The following is a 21,724-nucleotide window of genomic DNA, read 5'->3' as shown; positions in this document are numbered from 1 at the left end:
TGTGATTTATGTCTATATGAAAGTTATTTATGTTGAGTTTTGTGAGTATACCAACATTTTTAAGCGATTTATGCACGTTAAAGCAATTTTCGGAAGCGGGTCTATATGGGTGCTATAACTAATTATGGACCGATCGTAACAAAATTTGGTAACATGAATTTTGTATATATAAAACTTATTTGGAGCGCAATTTGTGGAGATACATTTATAAATTAAACATTTATGACCGATAAAGTCCACTTTCGGAAGGACATTTGTATGGGGGCTAGGTGAAATAATAGACCGATTTCAGCCAGTTTCAATAGACTTGGTCCTTGAGCCAAAAAAATAATATGTACCAAATTTGATCGAAATATCTTCAAAATTGCGATCTGTACTCTGCGCACAAGGTTTAGGTGGTCAGCCAGCCAAACAGACGGACGGACATCGTTTAATCGACTCAGAAAGTGATTCTAAGTCGAATCACCGCACAAGGTTTAGGTGGTCAGCCAGCCAAACGGCCAAAGTGATTCTAAGTCGATCGGTATACTTTAAGGTGGGTGTTAGACTGACATTTTTGGGCGTTACAAACATCTGCACAAACGCATAATACCCTTCCCACTATGGTGGTGTAGGGTATAAAAATCAGTTGATACAGAATAATTACGATTTAAATAACCGAATTTTTGTCACCCCTACATAAATTTTCCAGGCACAATAGAAATATTCGGTCATTTAGGCTGAATCATTGTTTTGCAATAAATTCGGTTATTACAACCAAAACTATTTTCTCTGTGTGACGTATAACGTAATGTCAGAACTCAAAGGTGCAATTTCAAATAATGTTAATCATGCTCGGGATGAAATCAGGCTTATGTCGGTTCTAGTGACACTTTTTAAATCACTTAAAAAAATGTTAAAAGTGTTTCATTTCAAAATAACCCTTTGTGTATTTTTTACACAAAATACACTTATTATTACTAATTTACTTCCACGAATTGAAACATTGACGCCCACTGTTTTTTTTTTTTTTTTTAAATTTGTATTATTGATAACAAAAATTCTTTGTTTTTTTTACAGACTAACAAATTAAAAGTCAATAACTTTTTTTCTCCAAATACATACACGAACATGAATAAACAAACAATATGCAAACAATTTAAACTCCAAAGTTATGTTTTTTATAGCAGATAAAAAAAATATAAATAAAAACCAATCACACGCAAATTTTTTTTTAATGAATCAAAGACGACTAAACTATTATCTATTAGTAGTATAACTACGATTATTAAACTAGCAAGAAGCAACAAATGCAAATATGTATAGAAAAAAACCTTTTAAAGAAAACAAATTTTTAATTATTCTCAACAGTAGCATTTATGAAGTTAACAAGTTAGTAGCAGGAAATATAACAACGAACAAAAATTAAAATAAAAAATGTCTCAAACATTTACATTGTGTGAAATCTCAGAAAATAATGGTAAAAATGGCAAACCAGTGTGGATTGTGGTTAAAGGTGTTGTTTATGATGTGACTAATTTTTTAAAAGATGTATGTTAACGAAAATAATTTCATTGGTGTAATAAAACTTGATAAATAAAGGAAATATTTAAAATTTTAGCATCCTGGTGGAGATGAATTAATTTTGGAATATGCTGGTAAAGATGCTACAAAAGCATTCAATGATGCGGGTCATTCCATAGATGCTATACAAGATATGAAACTATATAAAATTGGAATCGTGGATAATCAAGTATGTATATGAATCACACAAATATTTAACGTAGTATTTCAAAAATTAAACTTTTTCGAAAATAATAATAAACTGATTTACATTTTGGTTAAATTTACTTTTTACATTTTTTAAAAAATATTTAACCAACTATGTAAAGTTATCCTGAGATAAAATTCTTCCCTGTCGAAAGTTAATTTTATTTCCCGAAAATGTTTTCACAAATAGTTTTTCGAAAATTTCGAACTTCATATTATTGAAATAGTCGTTTATATCCGGTAAAACAGGATTTTTAGCATTGTCTTGCTACCACAAAGTATACAGACAAGTCACGATACAGAAAATTATATTTTTCATATTCCTCTCTTGCAATAAATTAACATTCACAAGTAGGGTTCATAATCGGGATATTTCGAAAATTTCTTTAAAAGTTATCTTTTTAAAGTTGCGGTTTATAACTGCACAGATAAAACAAATTCGTTGTGATTTTGTTCCAATCGAATGATTCGAAAATTAGTTAACTCTAGTGTTCATACGCGAGAAAAATTTTCCGGAAATTTTTTTTTTTTTTAAATTTTCGGTAATTTCTTTATAAGTTTACTTTTTAATTCGTTTTCTTCAGATTCGTTGTGATGACCAAATTTGTTATTAATTTTATAATTCGGTTCTAGTAATTATAGTCAGTTGACAAACAACCATTACGGTTGAAATAACCGAATTTTTCACACTGAACTACAATTTTTCAGCCACAGCAGAAAAATTAAGTATGAATTAAACTGAAGTTTTATTACAACTTCTAAGGATATTCATATTTAGAGAAAATAATAACAATAATAGTGGTTTAAATTTGTTATTGGAAATAGAGAGAGCCTTTGTTAATATTAAGATAGAGGCAATAAGAGATTCGTTAGTTGAATTTGGATAGTTTCAATGCTGGGTAGTAATAGTATCAACTCAACTCTAGGGGATGATAAGATTATGAGACGATTCACCAGGGTTACACCGCTAGGGGGAGTGTTGTTGCACTGCTATGGTTACTAGCGGTTAATTCTATTTATAGGATCTTTGAATCTAAAGGTAGGATTCGGCGTGGTCATAGAATCAAATCATTGTCGTAATCGAATTTGAAAACGACAGAAAAAGTACATCACTGGTCTCATTAAATCGAAAGTTATCGGTTTTATATTCGATCTAGAATTAAATTCTTTATCGATTAAACAAAAAATTACATTGGATTTCATAAGTCAAATGTATCTTTTTTGTCGTTTTCAAAACCGATTCTGACAATGATTGAATTCTATGACAACCCCGATTCTGTTCAAGCGAAAGTTTCTTTCAACAATCACTGAAATCATGCAGATAGCTCTAGGTGATCTCTCGTCCTGGACCAGGATAAATGGGTGTAAACAGAACTATTACACTTTACAAGGTGACATAGGGTTGAGAAATTTAATTTGCCAAAAATAGACGGTGTTGACCTTCTGCGACAACAAATTCTCATGGAAGAAAAATACTGAGGAAAAGCTTGAAAGCGGTCTGCCACAGCAGAAAAATTCGGTCATTAAGAAGAAATCAAACTAAAATTTTATGTCCATAAGGTTCCTGTTAAGGTTACGGATTTTCTATGATAAATGATAAAACCAAATTGAATTATCAAAGTTGATACGGCTGTTTACTGCAATGTTTCATTTAAAAATAATACAACTTCTTTCATATGTTCTAATTAATAATTGGGAGATTCAAACGGTCTGCTATTAGGTCGTATTGTCATAATGTCGTAAAATATTTTTTTAGTTTAAACAAATTATTGTTGTGCTGCAAACAAAAATGACAAACCAATAAACATAGTTCAAAAAGTCTTATTAGTTTATAACTTTTTTGTTAAAAACCCAAGAAAAATTTGTTTAAACTAAAAAAATATTTTAGGACATTATGACAATACGACCTAATAGGAAACCGTTTGAATCCCCAATTGATTATAAATTATGTTAAACTGCTTTATTTTTTCCAAGGCAAAAAAATCACCCTTATCGTGGTTGGCGTATGTATTCTACGCCTACGATAGTTTCGTACTAGATTAAAGATGAAATGTAACCTGTTCCTTTAATCTAGTACAAAACTGTCATAGGCGTAAAACACATACGCCAACCAAAATAAGGGTGAATATTTTAGCAAACAAATATATTTCCGCTTCTCTGTGAATCGAGTGATTTCAAAAGTGGATTGTTTTCCGGTTTCGTCTAATCCGAAATGTGTGGAGTTTTGAATGCATATGGTTTTTCTAAGGAACAGGATGTCCTGTGTGACTTTGATTATTTTGTAAATTCTGTTGATATGGATAAGTATAACAATATTTTTTTGATGGTTTTAGTAATACGTTATCGTTGTGCATGATGTTGACGATTTAAGGCTGATTTCCATTCTTCCTGCGTTATCAAAGGTAGTTGAGCATATTATTAAGGATCAAGTTTTGTATTTTGTTCATTAAAATATATCTGCCTTACAATATGCTTTCGAAAATTATATTTCTGATATTAATATGTTCATTGGTGGATCATCTTAGGTGCATAGGTGTGTATCATCGCCTTTCGTTTGAAAGGCACATTGCTGAATTTTATCCTGCGTTATGTCTATGGCATTCTTAGATGGATACATATTTCTGAATATTTGAAACGGTTATTTCTTATCGTAACGAGCTTTTCATCTTCAAGGCTTGCCTTTTTAATTTGCCTTTTTGATATCATCTACATGTTTCAAAGAACTGTTTATTTTAAAGTATAAAACCAGGAAATTTATTCTATTTTTTTCCATTACAGTGCTCCCAACAATGTGTTATATCTACAATTTCAACGACTGAATCCAAAAAATTGCCCACAGAAACCACAATGGACCAACAGCAATGTTGCAAAGAAAAGAAGCGCTTAAAATTGTTCTTTTGTTTTTGAGAAACTTAAAATAATTTAATATCTACATATATAGTTACCAATTAGTTAATGTAAGAATGTATAGTAATCTATGTAATATAAAATTGTAATTTAAATTTTGAATTAAAACAAAATTATATTACTTTTCTTTATTAATTTTTCAAATGTATATTTAACGACATAAAAAATTAATTTTATTAATTTTATTAAGAAAAAAAAAATTATAATAATAGAATAGAAACTACTCGTAGAACATTTATTATGCTAATTTTGTTTTATATATTTAAAGTATGTATATGTATGTATGTATTTATTGTATATACACGAATAGATTAAATAAAAATTAATATTGGCTTTATTTTGCAATTAAAAGTATAAACTATACATTAAATAAACTTACTTTCTTGTTGAGTTTTAAGTGTTGAAAGTGTACGAAGAAACTATATTTTTGTTGTGGAAATTATTGACTATGCAGGTTTGGTTATTTCTAATATAGAATTAGTTGTTTGGTTTTCTTCGGTATCTGTTATACGAAATACTTCACAGGCCTGATCGAAATGGGCAGTGGAAAAATTGCACACATTGATGGAATAATTTCTTAGATAATGATAGAAACGTGTCGAGCGTCGTTCCAATGTTGAGCGTAATTTCTCACTACGGCATATATAGCGTAGAGAAGGTTCGTAGTCCAAGTTACGGGCACGATTGGAGCGCAATTGCATTGAGCCCAATTCCTCACATAATGATATACTGAAATTTAATTCAAATTTTTAGTTATTTTAATATGAAAAACATGTATGAATGTATGTATGTATGTATATTATGGGGTCTAACCTATTTTTGGGTGTATCAAACAGATTGTAGGGACAAAACTCAGCATCCAAATTAACTTCAATGGCTTTTTCCAACAGACAATGTGAAATACTCTCAGAAATATTTGGCTTAAGGCGATCGACAATTGAGGGTTTTTGTTTGAATTGATTTTGATAGTGAAACATATTGTCTTGTTCATCCATGAGGGCTGCCACTGAAAGGTTTTCATAAAACGCGCACAAATTATCCAAGGGAGTTTTGGCTTTTGCCGTGGCTGCGGTTAACCATTGTTTTTTCGGTGATTTCGATTTACGTTTCGTTGTTGCTGCAGGTTTAGTAAGGGCTTCGCAGGTTTTTTGTGTTATATCCTCTTTAAGTTTACGGGAAACTTGAAATATTTCATTTAGATTGACATTAACGAGATGGAAATCTAGGGGAAATGGTAGGCGACATTTCGAATTTTGTCCCACAGTGTAGTATTCGAATAACGAACGATGCATGTAAACTTGATCAATTGCTTTGGCAATGGTATTTGTTTTATCGCTGGGTACATTGCTGTCCGGTGTTTCAGTGGCTTGTTGTTCTACCGAGAATTGACGCTTGCGTGGCGAAGCAAAATAATTAGGATTTACCTTTTCATTTGATTTTGAGCCTTTTTCCTGCAGCAATTGCCTTTGTCTGTCGCCACCACTTTGTATAAAGAACTGCAATTCCAATAAAGTTTTTCTTAAATCCCTACGATTATACAAATACAGAGAAATGAGATCATCTAGTTGGACCGGACAATTTTCTATGAGCGACAAAACAGCTAAAAATTTTGATATGTTTAATACATTAGGAGAGTAAAAGTTTATGGTATTTTGAGACATTAAACGTTGCAAATGAGCGCAGTTGGGATTTGAAGCTACAATTATAACAGGTCGCTTGGAGCTAGCTGCCAACGTATAGATAGCATCGGTAAAACCAGCGTCGGTTTGTTCAAATACAATATCTGCATCCTCTATTAATATTAAACATTTTCTAGCTGATTGCTGTAGATCCGAAGAGTTTGAATCGCTGTTTTGTGCTTCCAATTGATTGGAGTTGGAGTTTTGCCTTTTAAGTTTTGTTTTCAGGCCATTCAACGACATTTTCAATAGACTTTTTTGTGAAGAACCTGTACCAGCAGCATCCTTACGTATTTGATGGGATTGAGTTGCCTCTTGCAGTTCTTGTATCAAGCGCTTACCCGTTCTTTTCATGCCTGCATTAATCTCCAACACATTAAAGTTCATTTCATTGGCCAATGCAAAAACGGCATTTGTCTTGCCACTTGAAACGGGACCCAAAAGTACGACAGTATTGCAAGAAGGTCCCTGATTACTGCAAGTCGGATCATTTAAATCCATTGATTCATCCAGAGTTTGGGAATTTCTTGCACTTCCTGTACCACCATTTGACCAGTTAGCTAGAAACTCTTTCAGCTGTGTTACTGGATTTAAATTGACCAAGACTTGTTCGAACAATAAAGGCTTATATTTCTCACTGAACAGCAATTCACCATTGGGTGCAGTTGGCGGAGGTTTATATTCTTCATCTGGATTGTCGGGCTCTTTTTTCTTGTGAGCTTCCAAAGAACGACGTGTTTGTCGTGTAACCACAAAAGATTCGCTTACTTGTTCAGTGTCTTGGGCTGAATCTATAGCACTGAAATAACGATATTTTTCGCGCATTTGATTGTAACACTTATAAGTGGGAAACCGTTCAAATTCTGTTTTCCAATTTTTTACAATTGCTCTTTTATTCGCCAGAGAAGGCAATGAAATTTGATCCAAGCTGAACTGTTGTGGGCTTTTGTGTTTTTGTAACTAAAAAAAGTAAAATAATTTAATTAAAAATAAAAAACTAGATGAAGAGCTTATTCGGCCATGCCGGATCATATTGAAATTTTTACGATATTTGAAAAAAATTTGAAACCAGATGTTTAGAAAAAGTATTGACCAAAGTTTTTTTTAAGATAATGATTGAAAACTATTTTTTTATAAATAACGCAATTAAAATTACATAAAAAAAACAATTTATTAACCTGAAAATCCTGTGGCATACAGTCGGATAAAGTGCCCACAATTGATTGCCGCTTATTCAGCTTTGCTTTAGTCTTTCTGGTCGGCGATGGAGACATCTGTAGATTTTCTTCAGCAGTCAATGTAAATGAACACTTTGCCAGTTGTGTATCTAGAACTAATTCATTTTCATTTAATTGCTTTACATGGGAAATTTTTGGGAAAATTTCCGTTGTTTCCTCGAAATTTTGTTCATATTGTTTCTGTTTTTCCTGTTCGAGGCGTAATTTTTCGGGAACTCCTGATTGCAGGAAGGCTTTACGTGCTTTAAGAGTTTCCGGATCTTGACAGGGTTTTGGCAGTGAACGCATAAAAAGCGGTGCTAATTTTTTAGGTGTTCCTTGTGGTGTAGTCGTACCACAACCACTCATATTTGTACTATCGTCTAGAATAATAATGTCAACAGAGTTCTCTTCTTGAGGCACCTTTAAGCTCGGTGTATTAACTCTACGAGTTGCCGCTTTACGCACAGGAGTATTTTTTGCTAATTTGGCAGCTTTTGTAGGACTAGTTTCTAAATCATAGTCATATCGCGTTTTGCCTGCACAAGAACGTCTTGGCCTACCACTGGGCGTACCAATATCACATGCTATATCTTCCTGCATTTGTTGACTAATTACAGTGGGAGTGCTATGGTTAGTGGACACCTTCTTACCACCTCTTTTTGGTGTTTCCACGTCATGTTTAGTGATCTCTTCTGAGACTTGTTTAGTCGCTAATTCTTTGGGTGATTCTTTTAAGGGAAAATAGCCCAAAAGACTGTCTCGTTTTTTTGTGGGAGAATTTAGTTTTGCTAAAAATTCAGATGTTTCGTTATCGACTTTTGTAGGCGTCAATGGTTCCAATGAATCTACAGAGTCAACAGAACTTAAACGTCGAGCTCTGGGGCCTCTACGTTTTTTAGGTTTATCCTTTTGAGTGTTTTCCTTGAGTTTATTTTTATTAATTTTTGTTTTGGTCTCTGTTTTTGCAGCTGCAGTAGAAGAAGTCTTTGGGCTGGCTCCAGACACCAGCATTTGTTTAAATCTGAATGGAAAGTAATGATTATTAAAAAACAAATTCGATATTGTGACTATTCTTCTCACTGAAGGAGCGGTAAACCCTTTAGAGTTCCCATAATTATAAACTTATAAATAACTTAAAAATACATATTGTATATATAAAAGAATATATATTTCACTTACTTTTTAGCTCTTTGCTCCAACTGTTCATCGACATAGGCCGCGCGAGCCTCTTCCTCTAGTTTACGTTTGGCGCCACCTTTTTGTTCCGCCCACTCCTGTAATTTCAGTTTGCGTTTTGCATTTGTTGCTCCCAATTCCCTGTCTTTAACCGGCGAAGGTGAATCTTTGCCTGGTGTATTAGAACCAATGGATTTGTTGCGTGCATTCATCATGACCTCAAAAGCATTAGTGACTTTGGAGTTTTTGGGAGGAGTTGACACTTTTTCAGTATTTTCACATTCATTCTCATCTTTTACGATTACTTCGACTTCGTCGTCTGGGTTGGATGGTTGTTGTTCATCTTTTTTAGGTGTTCGTGGAAAATGCTGTAAAATTGTGCCAGATTTAACGGGACTCTCTTGTAATATTTTGCCATTTTCCACGGTAGATTTCTCTTGCAGCGGCTTCTTTTTTGAATGGCGTTTCTCCTTATCTTTGTGTTTATGTTTCTTTTCAGAGTGTTCTTTTTTCTTTTCCTTTGACTCCTCCTCTGTAGCAGCAACAATTTCTGTGCCATTGGCAGCTTCAATCATGGCCAATTTTTTTAATTCCTTTTTGCGTCTATGTTTCTCTTTGTGTTGTTTCTTTACCGTATCCAAAACTTCTTCCATATTTTGCAAAATAATTTTCGAATCCAAACGTGGGTAGTGCACCACCACGGGTAGTTGTCCAGAGTCTTCAACAGTCTTATTATTTGAAGCTGGAGCGGTTTCAGCTCGGTTTTCGGCTGTGTTTAAATTGTTTTCAATTGAATAGGAATTCAATTCAGTCATACTGTACTTTTCACATTAACTAATAAAGCTTAACACAAAAATTATATTTTGTTTTTTATAAGAAAAAAATCAGAAGCAGCCACACATTTACAAAAGAAATAAAAAAAGAACAACACAAAAAATAATAAAATCACAAAGTACATTTGGCAATGAACAATAAAAAAAAATTAAAAGCAGAGTGAAAATTTTACACGTAAAAATAAATACTTAGCACATACAAATCGAGTATTATTTTTATAAATATTAACTTTATTCTAAATAGAGCACACTTACAATTCAAATTATTCACACAAAATGTTTTCTTATTGTAGCGTTAGCTAGACCACATTAGACATTCGTGCCAACAAGACTTTTTTGGAATCACATTTTATTAGAGCACATTTCGATTTGAATTCTGTAAAGGAATTTATTTGTTGTTTTTTCTTCGAAAAGTTTTCAAAACATTTATAATAAATAATACATATATTTTTTTTTGTTTAATTGAATTTTTTACGGAATTTTAGTAAACTTTTTACTTGTCAAAGCAAATGGCGCGCGAAACGAAACGTCAAAGAGGGTTAATGACATTTTTGTATAGAGACGCCATATTATTATTTAATTTCATTAATGCAATCTGGTAACTTTATTCGGTACTCTGTCGTAACGTAACGTATCATCTTTACCAAATTAATGCAAAGTAGTCCTGTATAGTCACCACAAATGTGGGCTGTAGTTATGAATATTCAGTCCATGATGGAAAAAACTGGAATCAAGGCATTCTGGAGCCAGTTTTTGGAAATATACCGACTATTACAGCAACAAGTTTGTTCAAATAATAGCGGTATTCTCAATGTAGAGTAAGTACTTGGCCTGGTATTGTAGTAAAATATCAAAAAACTAAAAACAAAATACATTAGAAATATAAATGTTTGTCAATAAATAGCTTTACTACTTTTTACTAGGCCAAGTACTCTACATTTTGAATACTGCTAATATATTATGTGAGCATTGCTACAGTATTAAAAACAAGTTAAAAAAATAAAGTCGGTCAAACCAGACAATACGCTATACTGAGTAAATAGGCAAAAACATTTTTCTATTAAAACTTAAATAATTTTTTTCGTGAGTGATTTTCGGAAGTGTGACTTATATAGGAGCTATGGCAAAATAGATAAAATATAAAAAGTGTTTATCTTCAGACATCTTTTTTAGTTCACTAAACTTTTCTTTCAGTGGAATTCTCTTTCGCTCACCAATACCAAAGCGAATTCGAAATGCTAAGAAATCATAGACATTAATTTCGGTGTTTTTAATGCGTCCACTTTTTTCCCGTAGTTTTATATCCAATTTCTTCTGTTTCTCCACGCGTTTAAACTCTTCTTCGAACATATTAACATCCTCCACATGAAATAAATATAAATAAATCTTCCACAATTTTGTTATTAAATTCGCCTTACTTTATATACAACTGTTCAAGGCGTATTTAACAAGGTGAGAGCAGTGGCGAATTGAAATAAATACAGGCGAATTCACTTATTTTTTATATATAGAGTTTGACATACGGACGTACGGGCGAATATTTTTTATATATGTAGTTTGACATTTGTGCGTGCTATTTGTATAATCAACTGTGCTGCCGATGACACCTTATTAAATGCACCTTGGATGGGATATTTCAAGGCGTATTAACAAGGTGCGTCCCGGCAACAAATACAACAGGCATTTTGTTTAGGTATGATATATCAGCGTTAAAGCTAAGCGGAAAAAAACGTTCCGCCTTACGCTTTTGTTTAGGTAGGCGTGTTAGATGTTTGAGCTGTCAAATTATCTTGTGTTTGTTGCGGCGAATGCTACAACAAACGTAAAAGTAACAAAAACAATAGGCAAACTTTGACAGCTTAAACCACATAAACAAAAACAAATTGCAAGTGGTTTTTGTAAATGTACTTGTTGTAGAATCGACACCACTGGTATATAAATTCGGCAATGGGGAATTTATATAAATTCGCCTTGGTTTGGGGTAAGTCAAGGTGCATTTAATTAAATACGCCTTGGGGTAAGTAAAAACAAAATTTATGTTGTTATTGTATATTGTTGTATTCGCCTTGGTCAGCAAAAACAAAATGTATGTTGTTTTTGTATTGTTGTAGGAGTGCACCTTATGTGAATTCGCCTTCACAAACACAGTTTAGTTTTTGCATCCCTGGTTTTAATACACATTTTTTAAAATTTTCCACATACAACAAACAGCTGCTTTCAGCCATTTTCTCAGAAAAGTTTTAGTAAAACAACCCCTTTATAAAAAACCCCTATTAATACTAGTGTTGTAAAAAGTCGATACTTTTTCGTACTCTATACTATTCAATACTTTTCAAGTATTGACTTAATACTAATCGATACTTTTATGTTTATGTTTAATGTATTTTATAAATTCTTGAACTAAACGAAAGTACTGCTTAAAATAAAATAAAAATACTGTCAAAATAATAACAATAAATATGGTTCTTTTTGATTTTAAACCGCTTATTCATAATATAATTTTAATTCCATTAAACACCAATAAAACAAGTTTTTAGGGATTTTTTGTTTTATAAAACTTTAATAAATTTCAAATTTGTTTAAAAAAAATGCAACTCTGAAAATATCGAGTAGTTACTTTTGAGTATCGAGTACTCAGTAAAACAATCGGTATTATCTACTCAATACCCAAATACTGAATACTTTTACATCACTGTAGGTAAACCATTTTCGTTTTTCACATAATTTTTTTCTGTATTTGACAAGAATGGCGAAATAGTATAATTTGTTATTTCATAATATACATACAGATAAAAAGAAAACGTTGTAGTGAAAAGAAATTTGGTTACAACAGGGAAACAAATTTTTAGTGTAAAAAAGGTATTCAAGCTGATATAGACACAATACAATGGAAAGTAAAGAACAAAATGGAAATTCGCAAGAAACCGACGATGGGTCCAAACAAAACAATGAAAACAGCAACAAAACAGATTGTTATCAAAATGACGCCAAAGTGATAGTGGAGCAGCAGGTAACGCTGGTTCAACCATCAACAAGTAGTAATGAAAACAAGAAACCCCAATCGTTGGCAAAATTAACGGAGCGCACTAATACCATTATTAAAAAATTGGCAACAAAACGTGAGCAATTGCAGCTGCAAAAGAATCGAGTAGAAAGCAATAAAGATGCCTTAAAAGAAAATGATATGAAAGTGTTGAAAGCATTGCATGCTATGGACAAGAAAGAGGCATCGTTCTGGCCTAATGGCATCTTACCGAATGGAGTTACTAAGCCCAATAGAGCTATAGCAAAAGTAGAAACAGTCAAGCCACTCCAACAGCACACGAAAAAACAGTTAGAAAACCTGGTAGAGGGCCTACAAGAATTGGTACGGAAGCTAACGTTAAACGATAACAACTTAAAATCAAAGGCAGAACAAATGTCCCATCAGATTAGTGGTTTACAGAATTTTCCGATATTTTCAAATTCGCTATTAAATGAGCCTTCTACCTCGGCAGAAGGAAGAAAGAGAAATGGTTTTAGAAGAGATTCTGAAAAGACAATAACTAAAGAAAAGGAGCAAAAAACCAAAAAGAAAAATAAAAAAGTTAAATTAACTCCAGCAGATATTTTTGCTAAGTACATTAATGATATACTTACGCAATATTTTGGAGAAGATCAAGCAGAGAAAATAGAAAAATATAAATGCTTAAAAAAACACATAAACAACTTGGAGTCATATGCTAAGACATTGGTTCAGGCTGGTTTCGGACGTATTGTAGAGTCAGAAATACGCATAAATCGAAAAAATAATAGGCAATCGTTTATAACAATGTCCACGGATAGATATACTAAAGAAAAGGATGGCATGATCTTAATGCCAGTGGCCCGACGCTATGCTTTTGAAGGTGATATTGTTAGAGCGTTTGTTTTGAATCAAGTATCAGCTAATAATAATACGACGACAACTGCAGAAGGCAGCTTGTCCAACAGAAAGATTAGGAAAATATCGTCACACATTACGGGAGGCAACAATTCTGTGTCTTTAGCAGAAGATGAATTATTATCTGATTCTTTGCCCGAATCGGATAATGAGGCAATAACCGATGTCTTGGATACCAGCATGGCCACGGTAACGGAAAATTGCCGCAAAGCATTTGTTATAAGAATTGTAAAGCAAACCGAGATGCGAGAAGTTGTGGGTACAATAGGTTTTGTAGACACCACTGTTTTCAAATCGGATTATTTCTTCAAACTAAAGCCACATGATATGAGAGTACCCATGGTTTATATACCCCAGATTGATTGCGTTGATGAGATGATAGCCACTGCTGCGGAAGCTGTTATAAGAGACAATCTTTACGTGGTTAGAGTTTTAAAAACAGACAGAAACGGGCATTGCATAGGAGAGTTAGTACAGCAAGTGGGAAAAGTTGGTGATTTGCAGGCAGAGATTAAAGCCATACTTTTGCACAATGGCCTGAGGGATATAAAGCCTTATGAGCAAAAATTCCTTGATATGTATAAAGACCCAATGCCCCTACCCAACGAGGAAGATTTAAAACATCGTGAAGATCTACGTAAGAAGTGTGTTTTTACCATAGATCCCCTAACTGCCAAAGATTTAGATGACGCGGTATCGGTGGAAAAACTGAACGATCAGGAATACGAAATTGGCGTACATATCTCGGATGTTTCGTATTATCTGGAAGAAAACTCCGAATTGGATGAAATAGTGAAATATCGAGCAACCTCGATATATTTGGTTAACGAAGTCATACACATGCTGCCACCATCTTTGTGTTTTAGATGCTCTTTGCTGCCCGGAGAGGATAAATTTGCCTTTTCAGTTTTTTGGAAATGGAACAGCGAAACACAAGAATTCGGTGCACCTCGATTTACACGTTCCATAATCAATTCATGTACTCAGTTTGCCTATGAACATGCTCAAAAGATAATCGATAATCCCACGGAAGAGTTTGATACAGATGATTTTCCCGATATTGTAAATGAATGGACACCGAATGATATTAAATGGCGTGTATTGTTGCTGCAACAGATAGCCCAGCAGTTAAAAGCTAAACGTTATGAAAACGGTGCATTAACAATAAATAATCCCAAATTGCGCTTCCAAATGGATCCCAAGACGGGCGAACCTATAGCCTACGAAATAGAAGGACGTAAAGAAGCAAATTTTCTAATCGAAGAATTCATGTTATTAGCTAATCAGTCAGTGGCTAAATTCATACATGATCACTTTCCCGACACCTCCATTTTGCGTAATCATTCGCCACCATTACAAAAATCTATGCAAGCTTTGAAGGAGCGTTTAAACAGTATGGGTTTAGAATTCGACATTAGTTCATCGAAAGCTGTTCAAGATAGTATTCAGCGATTAACTCAACAAGCCAGCGATCCAAATGCTGTGGATATTTGCTTGAGTGCTTTACTGACAAAACCAATGGCCAGAGCTAAGTAAGTCATATATAATTTGATTGACCTGTTGTTTTAAAATGTTAAACATTGTGTTACTCTTTTTATTTTTAGTTATTTCTGCAGTGAGGGTAAAACTGAAGAGGCAGACTTACGGCATTATGCTTTATCTGTTCCAATATACACACATTTTACCAGCCCAATTCGTCGTTATCCCGATATACTTGTTCATAGGTGAGTATTTTGAAAATTTTGATATACAGAAAAATAAATTTTTAACTGCATTCTTATTTTTAACTCAAGTAAGAAAGCTATATTCGTCTGTGCCGAATCTTATATACCCTTCACCAAATTAAACTTTAAAATAAAATTTTAAATATTTTTAGGTAAACAAAATTATTTTTTTTTTCCAAATTTTTTTTAAAAAAAAAATTTTAAATTATTTTTTTATTTTTTTTTAAATTATTAGTGAAAAAAATAACCTACACCTTTTTTTGTTTACCGAAAATTGTTAATATTTATGTTAAAGTACACTTTGGTGTACTTTTTTACCCACAATTTTTAAAATATCAAAATTGTTTATTTAAATAAGTAAAATATTATGAAAACATGTTATACACTGATAACCTCAAATGCGTTTAATCACCACGTAAATTATTGAAAGCCAAAGTCATATCTTCATTTAATTGACCCAATTCGTTTAAAATCTTCTGCTCGCCATCTTTCAAAGGGTCCTACAAAAACGTGCTTAATATACTATCAACATGAAAAATTTGTTTAAAAATCTTACCATAAATTTCATTGAGGCCAACTGATACAATATACCACCCATTTGATTGCGTATTTGATTCCATGTTATTTTATTTTCTGTGTGTGACGCAACTCCGACAGCATTTCTAGCCAATTCGTAAAACGTAATCATGTTCTTCAACATAGCAAACGTTTTATAGAAGGGGCAAAAACGATCGTAATTAGAGTAGGAGTTTTGCTGTAGAAAATCATCCTTTAACATTTTTGCCACTTCTAAAGTTATTTTGTCGGTTTCCGCCAATGATGCTTTACCCACTAGCTGCACTATTTCCGATAAATCCTCTTCCTCTTGAAGAATTTCTTTGGTTTTTGTTCGGAGTGGCACAAAGCCGGGAAAGTTTGTGTCGTAATAATCGTCTAAGGCACGTGTGTACTTGGAGTAGGATATCAGCCAGTTGATAGAGGGAAAATGTTTACGTTGGGCCAGTTTCTTGTCAAGACCCCAGAAAACTTGTACTATACCCAGAGTGGCGGAAGTGACAGGATCTGAAAAATCTCCACCAGGTGGAGAAACGGCGCCAACAATCGAAACGGAACCTTCACGGTCTGGGCTGCCTAAGCATTTTACGCGACCAGCTCTTTCATAAAAGGAAGCCAAACGTGCTCCCAAATATGCCGGGTAACCGGAATCGGCCGGCATTTCTGCCAGACGACCAGAAATTTCACGCAAAGCTTCGGCCCATCTCGAGGTGGAGTCCGCCATCATGGAAACATTAAAGCCCATGTCACGAAAGTATTCCGACAGTGTTATGCCCGTATATATGGAAGCTTCTCTTGCTGCTACTGGCATATTCGATGTATTGGCCACCAAAGCTGTTCTCTGCATTATGGACTCTGTCACACCCTCGATTTCTATAGAGAGTTCAGGAAAATCCCTTAGAACTTCGGACATTTCATTGCCTCGCTCACCACATCCCACATAGATAATAACATCGGAATTTGAATATTTCGAGAGAGCTTGTGAAATGACCGTCTTACCACAGCCAAAAGCTCCCGGAATGCAAGTCGTTCCCCCCAGCACAGAGGGAAATAAAGCATCAATTATTCGTTGACCCGTTAAAAGAGGATAATTTGAAGGCCATTTTTCGGCCACTGGCCGGGGATGTCTTACTGGCCAGACTTGTAACATTTTGTGACTTGTTTTTACTCCCTCATATTCAGTTTCCAAAATAACATCATCGATTGTATAGTTACCCGATGGGGCTACATACGAAACTCTGCCTTTGGCACGTGGCTGCAACATTAAACGATGTGTTACCAATGAGTTTTCCTTAACAAAACCATATATATCGCCTCCCGTGATTACCGAACCCTCACGCAGATTGCAGGACACAAACTCCCACGATTTATCTCTAGATAAACTTTTGATATTTATGCCTTTGGGTATATAAATCGATTTCGTTTGCTCGTATATATGACGCAAAGGTCGTTGTATGCCATCAAATATATTACCCATAATACCAGGACCCAATTCCACAGAAAGAGGTTTGCCAGTACGTACTACAGGATCGCCTACCGTTAGACCAGATGTCTCCTCATACACTTGTATCGTGGCCATATCGCCCTCCAAACGTATTATCTCGCCTACCAATTTAAAATAACCAACTCTTACTAATTCATACATGGCCGAACCGTTCATACATTCGGCTGTTACTACGGGCCCAGATACGGCAAATACACGGCCATAGCTCATTTCATTGTCTTCATCTTGTCCTTGTTTTTTTGTATGGAAATCGTTCGGTTGTTGTATAGAGATCTCTTTCGCAGGTGTTGCTAATAGCTGGCTTTCTTTAGAATCCTCTTGATTAGCTGCCATTTTTAAATATTTTTTTATTTAAATATTTAATTCTTGTTGACTTTTATTTATACAAAGTTTTAGAACGAAAGTGTTTTCATATAAAATTTGTTTGCAACACAGGTAAAGTATAAAATCGGGGCAAAAATATATAAATATTTTATTGAAACTGCCTTTACTTTGTAGGTTTTACATTTAGTATTGTAATTTTTAGCAAAAACACTCCATGATACATGAAATAATCTTTTCTTAAAAGCAAACAACTTGGAATTTTATTAATTAACAAAAATTCTTTACTTATTTTTAGACTACTTGCCGCTGCCCTCAATTACTGCCCACCACCTAAAAGAACCGCCGACGAATTACATCATTTGGCAAAAATTTGCAATGATCAAAAATATAATGCCAAAAATGCCGGTGACGAAGCAATTGAACTATTCTTTACGCGTTATGTCAAAGCCAAACAGTCGATCACTGTTAAAGCGGTTGTCACCGAGATTTCTAAACTCACGCTGAGTGTTGTAACTATCGATACCGGTCACTCAATATCAATTACGTACAAATTACAAAAGGTTCTAGTGGATACAACCAATGTGCCTAACTCGATTTGCATTACGGAGAAAAATTCACAAATACCACCACTAAAGTTACAGCTTTTCTCGACCTTAGATATAAATTTAGTTTTGCGCAGTAACAAAATATGTGGTTTCTTTGCTTCGCCCGATATGAACCAGAGACGTGAAAATAGTAAAGAATCCTCGAAAAAAGAAAAACTATCGAACAATGGCATAAGACATCGTCATCAAAGCGATTCTATATCCGAACAAGATGAGGATATCAACCAACAAAGATCATCATCGAATTCGAGAAAGAGAAATATGCAAATGAAAAACAGGAAGGAGAATGGAAGATTTTATGCACTTGCGAATGACAAGTAAATTAGAGGAATGGAATAATGACGACAAATTATAATTTATGCATCTCATAGATTTTTTTTTTTTATTATTTTTTTTTTTTTTTTTGGTTGAGTAATTTTGTAAAACAGTCGGTACCTCTTTTCCTTATTGTGAGAAACTTTTAATTCGAAATATTTATAAACCTCTGGTTAAACACAGGACAAGTAAGAGTAAATTGTTTACTGTGGCTGTTTGAACATTATATTGTTAAAAACTAAATGACTACTAGAATTTTTAAAAAAATTTCAATTCGAAAACTCACAAATTATAAAAACGATTTTTTTTTAAAAATGATTTTTTGTTTTACAATACCATAAGCATGGTAGAACATCACTAGGTAGAATTATAAGAAAGTATGTACTATCTCAATTATACATTTATTGTAACTTTAAACAAAAGAATTTGTAAAATAATTTTAACAAAAATGTATATTTATTTTATAAAAAAAATAGCAGTGATTAAATCTATAGTTTGACGTTGTGGTAATACATATTGACAACTCCTCCTGATAATTGTACCTAGTCTAAATTGCTCCATGAATTTAAGTATTTAGTGGAATTTTCAATTAATATATATTTAATTTCTCAGTATGTATGTAGTTTTTCCCCTACATAATTTTATAACTTGATATTAAAACAAATTTCACTAGTGTTTTGAAATTTTTATTTTCGTTTATTTAAACGACTAACAACATTTTTCACCAGCCGCTGCCATTTTGCCATTATGGCGGGGTTACAAAAGATGTATAATCTTAATAGAAGTGGTGTATTTTAGATTTTAAATTATTATTTTATTATTTACAAACACAAATTGAAGACATCAAATAATAATAAAACATAACATTACATGTATTTCCTTCCATCTTGCCATTACTTATGGCAGGTTTAAAAAAGACGTACAATCTTAGCTGAAGTGTTGTATTTTAGATTTTAAATAAAAGCTACATTATTTATATAAAAAAAATATATACATATAATTTTTTAACTAAAAACATTACAATTTTTATTCCCTTCAGATTGAAAATTATTTAAAAAATAAAATGTTCATTAAATAAGTGTTCGTTCATGTATCAAAAAACTTAACAAAATTGTAACAACTTGTAATTGCGAATTAAGACGTAAAAGTTGTTTCGTGTTACTGTACAAAGCTTAATTTATATGTACAATACATTTCACTTAAAAGCTTTTTATTGAAGCTATTTTTCATAAATATAACTTTTTAACAGTGATTGTGTTTTGAATAAAATGTATGTATTTCTTTAAGTTAAATTAATGGCAAAATACGATGAATAAAAAAGATTTTTTTTTTTAAAATTAAAAAGATGGTTTTATGCATAATTATGGGGGAAAGAGTACCATCATAGGTGAGTGTATAATTTTTTTTTACACACAGCGCTCGAAAAATAATTTAATTGGGTTTAAAAAGCCCTGTATCACGTATAATTTAAAATTGAAAAAAATGTTACTCCCAAATATTTGAACACGTATTAAATATTTATCAAAAACTAATCTATATCCAGTGAATTTCATTTTTCATAATCGGCCCAATCATGAATAAACAAGTAAGAGAGCTATATAAGGCTGTGCCGAATCTTTTATACTGATTTTCGTTGTGGTCGTACAGCACAGAAGATGCCGAACATTCTGGGCGCTCAGTTTAGGTCTCTACACCCGAAACAATTGAATAAAATCACGATATGGTGTTGGCCGATCGGAGATTGAAATTGCGAGAGTTTGTGGAAGCCATTGGCATCTCACATGGTTCAGTGGTTTCAATTTTAAATAATCACATGGCTGCTGCGTACACACATGTGGAGTTTCCATAGCAAAAATTCATGAATTAGTCTACAAAATGTGCACTATACTCCGGATTTAACACTGAGTAACTATTTCTTGTTTCCAAACCTGATGAAATGTCTCGGCTAAAAGAAATTTGACTCCAACAATGAAAAAAGTAAGAAAGAATGGTCGGTCAAGCCCGACCATATAATAACCTACACTAAGTAAAACAGCAAAAACATTTTTCTTTTAAATTTCAATAATTTATATTTTTGAGTGATTTTCTGAAGTGGGCCTTATATGGGAGCTATGACCAATTATGGACCGATCATCTTGAAATTAGGTCGTGTGATTTATTTCTTAATGAAAGTTATTTCTGTTGAATTTTGTGTATATACCAACATTTTTAGGAGATTTATGCTCGTTTAAGTGATTTTCGGAAGCGAATCTATATGGGAGCTATGACTAATTATGGACCGATCGTAACAAAATTTGGTGACATGAATTTTGTATATATGAAACTTACTTGGAGCGAAATTTGTGTAGATATATATATAAATTAAACATTTATGACCGATAAGGAGAGGACATTTGTATGGGGGCTAGGTGAAATAATGGACCGATTTCATCCAGTTTCGTCCTTGGGCCGAAAAAATTATATGTACCAAATTTGATCGAAATATCTTCAAAATTGCTACCTGTACTCTGCGCACAAGGTTTACATGGACAGCCAGCCAGACGGACGGATATCGTTTAATCAACTCAGAAAGTGATTCTAAATCGATCGGTATACTTTAAGGTGGGTGTTATACCAATATTTTTGGGCATTACAAACATCTGCACAAACGCATTATACCCTCCCCACTAAAAAATACCTACTTCAATGTCTCAACAAATCTTATTTTTGGAAGGTTTGGTTTTTTCATTTATTGTACATTCGTATTTTCTTTGAAAATATAATACACTTGGGACCAGTTTATGGACGCTTTGTGATACACAAAAATTCCACTTGTTCAACTCTTGAAACGTTGATAAGACACGCTTCTACAGACAATTTATATGAGGAATCTAATTCTAAGGGAATCTAATGGCCAATAACTTTTGTTAACTATCTGTTAGTGTGAAGATGAAGGTAGCATCGTCACCGAATAAGAGAAAGGCGGTTATAACATGTCGATAAAGAAGCCTTGGAACAAATTACCGAATTAAAAAACAAGTAAGAGAGCTATATTCGGCTGTGCCGAAGCTTATATACCCTTCACCAAATTATACTTCAAAATAAAAATTTTAAATATTTTTAGGTAAACAAAATTTTTTTTTTCCAAGTAGTTTTTCATTTTTTGTAAAATTTTTTTTCGTATTGTTATTTTAAAATTTAAATTTTTTTTTTTTTTAAATTTAAAATTTTT

The 21,724-nt window shown here is 33.1% G+C and overlaps 4 protein-coding genes across 4 annotated transcripts; 2 read left to right on the top strand and 2 right to left on the bottom strand.

Annotated features, from left to right (window-relative positions):
* Positions 1-1,380: 1,380 nt before the first annotated feature.
* Positions 1,381-5,030, top strand: LOC135954162 (cytochrome b5). Its single transcript, XM_065504235.1, has 3 exons — positions 1,381-1,530; positions 1,601-1,732; positions 4,528-5,030. The coding sequence occupies exons 1-3, from the start codon at positions 1,417-1,419 to the stop codon at positions 4,654-4,656; spliced, it is 375 nt and encodes a 124-aa protein (XP_065360307.1). The 5' UTR covers positions 1,381-1,416; the 3' UTR covers positions 4,657-5,030.
* elg1 (enhanced level of genomic instability 1) lies at positions 4,880-10,047 on the bottom strand. Its single transcript, XM_065504234.1, has 5 exons — positions 9,820-10,047; positions 8,735-9,574; positions 7,514-8,576; positions 5,470-7,295; positions 4,880-5,385 (listed from the first exon to the last, which is right to left on the bottom strand). The coding sequence occupies exons 2-5, from the start codon at positions 9,544-9,546 to the stop codon at positions 5,103-5,105; spliced, it is 3,984 nt and encodes a 1,327-aa protein (XP_065360306.1). The 5' UTR covers positions 9,547-9,574; positions 9,820-10,047; the 3' UTR covers positions 4,880-5,102.
* A 2,249-nt stretch (positions 10,048-12,296) lies between these two features.
* Positions 12,297-19,857, top strand: Dis3l2 (Dis3 like 3'-5' exoribonuclease 2). Its single transcript, XM_065503896.1, has 3 exons — positions 12,297-15,018; positions 15,091-15,210; positions 17,889-19,857. The coding sequence occupies exons 1-3, from the start codon at positions 12,452-12,454 to the stop codon at positions 18,517-18,519; spliced, it is 3,318 nt and encodes a 1,105-aa protein (XP_065359968.1). The 5' UTR covers positions 12,297-12,451; the 3' UTR covers positions 18,520-19,857.
* LOC135953874 (V-type proton ATPase catalytic subunit A-like) lies at positions 15,602-17,650 on the bottom strand. Its single transcript, XM_065503897.1, has 2 exons — positions 15,767-17,650; positions 15,602-15,710 (listed from the first exon to the last, which is right to left on the bottom strand). Exons 1-2 carry the CDS (start codon positions 17,600-17,602, stop codon positions 15,615-15,617), a joined length of 1,932 nt encoding a protein of 643 aa, XP_065359969.1. The 5' UTR covers positions 17,603-17,650; the 3' UTR covers positions 15,602-15,614.
* Positions 19,858-21,724: the final 1,867 nt, after the last annotated feature.

The sequence above is a fragment of the Calliphora vicina genome, chromosome 3 (genome assembly GCF_958450345.1).
Source record: "Calliphora vicina chromosome 3, idCalVici1.1, whole genome shotgun sequence".
NCBI lineage: Eukaryota > Metazoa > Arthropoda > Insecta > Diptera > Calliphoridae > Calliphora > Calliphora vicina.
Note: the sequence above shows the minus strand (reverse complement) of the source record. Positions and strands in the feature narration are given on the sequence as shown.

Coding starts and splice junctions, on each gene's coding strand:
- LOC135954162 (XM_065504235.1), top strand. CDS start 1,417: ATGTCTCAAACATTTACATTGTGTGAAATCTCAGAAAATAATGGTAAA. Junction 1,531..1,600: donor TGACTAATTTTTTAAAAGAT/GTATGTTAACGA, acceptor TTAAAATTTTAG/CATCCTGGTGGAGATGAATT. Junction 1,733..4,527: donor TTGGAATCGTGGATAATCAA/GTATGTATATGA, acceptor TTTCCATTACAG/TGCTCCCAACAATGTGTTAT.
- elg1 (XM_065504234.1), bottom strand. CDS start 9,546: ATGACTGAATTGAATTCCTATTCAATTGAAAACAATTTAAACACAGCC. Junction 8,577..8,734: donor TTGGAGCAAAGAGCTAAAAA/GTAAGTGAAATA, acceptor CTTTCCATTCAG/ATTTAAACAAATGCTGGTGT. Junction 7,296..7,513: donor GTATGCCACAGGATTTTCAG/GTTAATAAATTG, acceptor TACTTTTTTTAG/TTACAAAAACACAAAAGCCC.
- Dis3l2 (XM_065503896.1), top strand. CDS start 12,452: ATGGAAAGTAAAGAACAAAATGGAAATTCGCAAGAAACCGACGATGGG. Junction 15,019..15,090: donor AAACCAATGGCCAGAGCTAA/GTAAGTCATATA, acceptor TTTTATTTTTAG/TTATTTCTGCAGTGAGGGTA. Junction 15,211..17,888: donor CCCGATATACTTGTTCATAG/GTGAGTATTTTG, acceptor ACTTATTTTTAG/ACTACTTGCCGCTGCCCTCA.
- LOC135953874 (XM_065503897.1), bottom strand. CDS start 17,602: ATGGCAGCTAATCAAGAGGATTCTAAAGAAAGCCAGCTATTAGCAACA. Junction 15,711..15,766: donor TGGCCTCAATGAAATTTATG/GTAAGATTTTTA, acceptor ACGTTTTTGTAG/GACCCTTTGAAAGATGGCGA.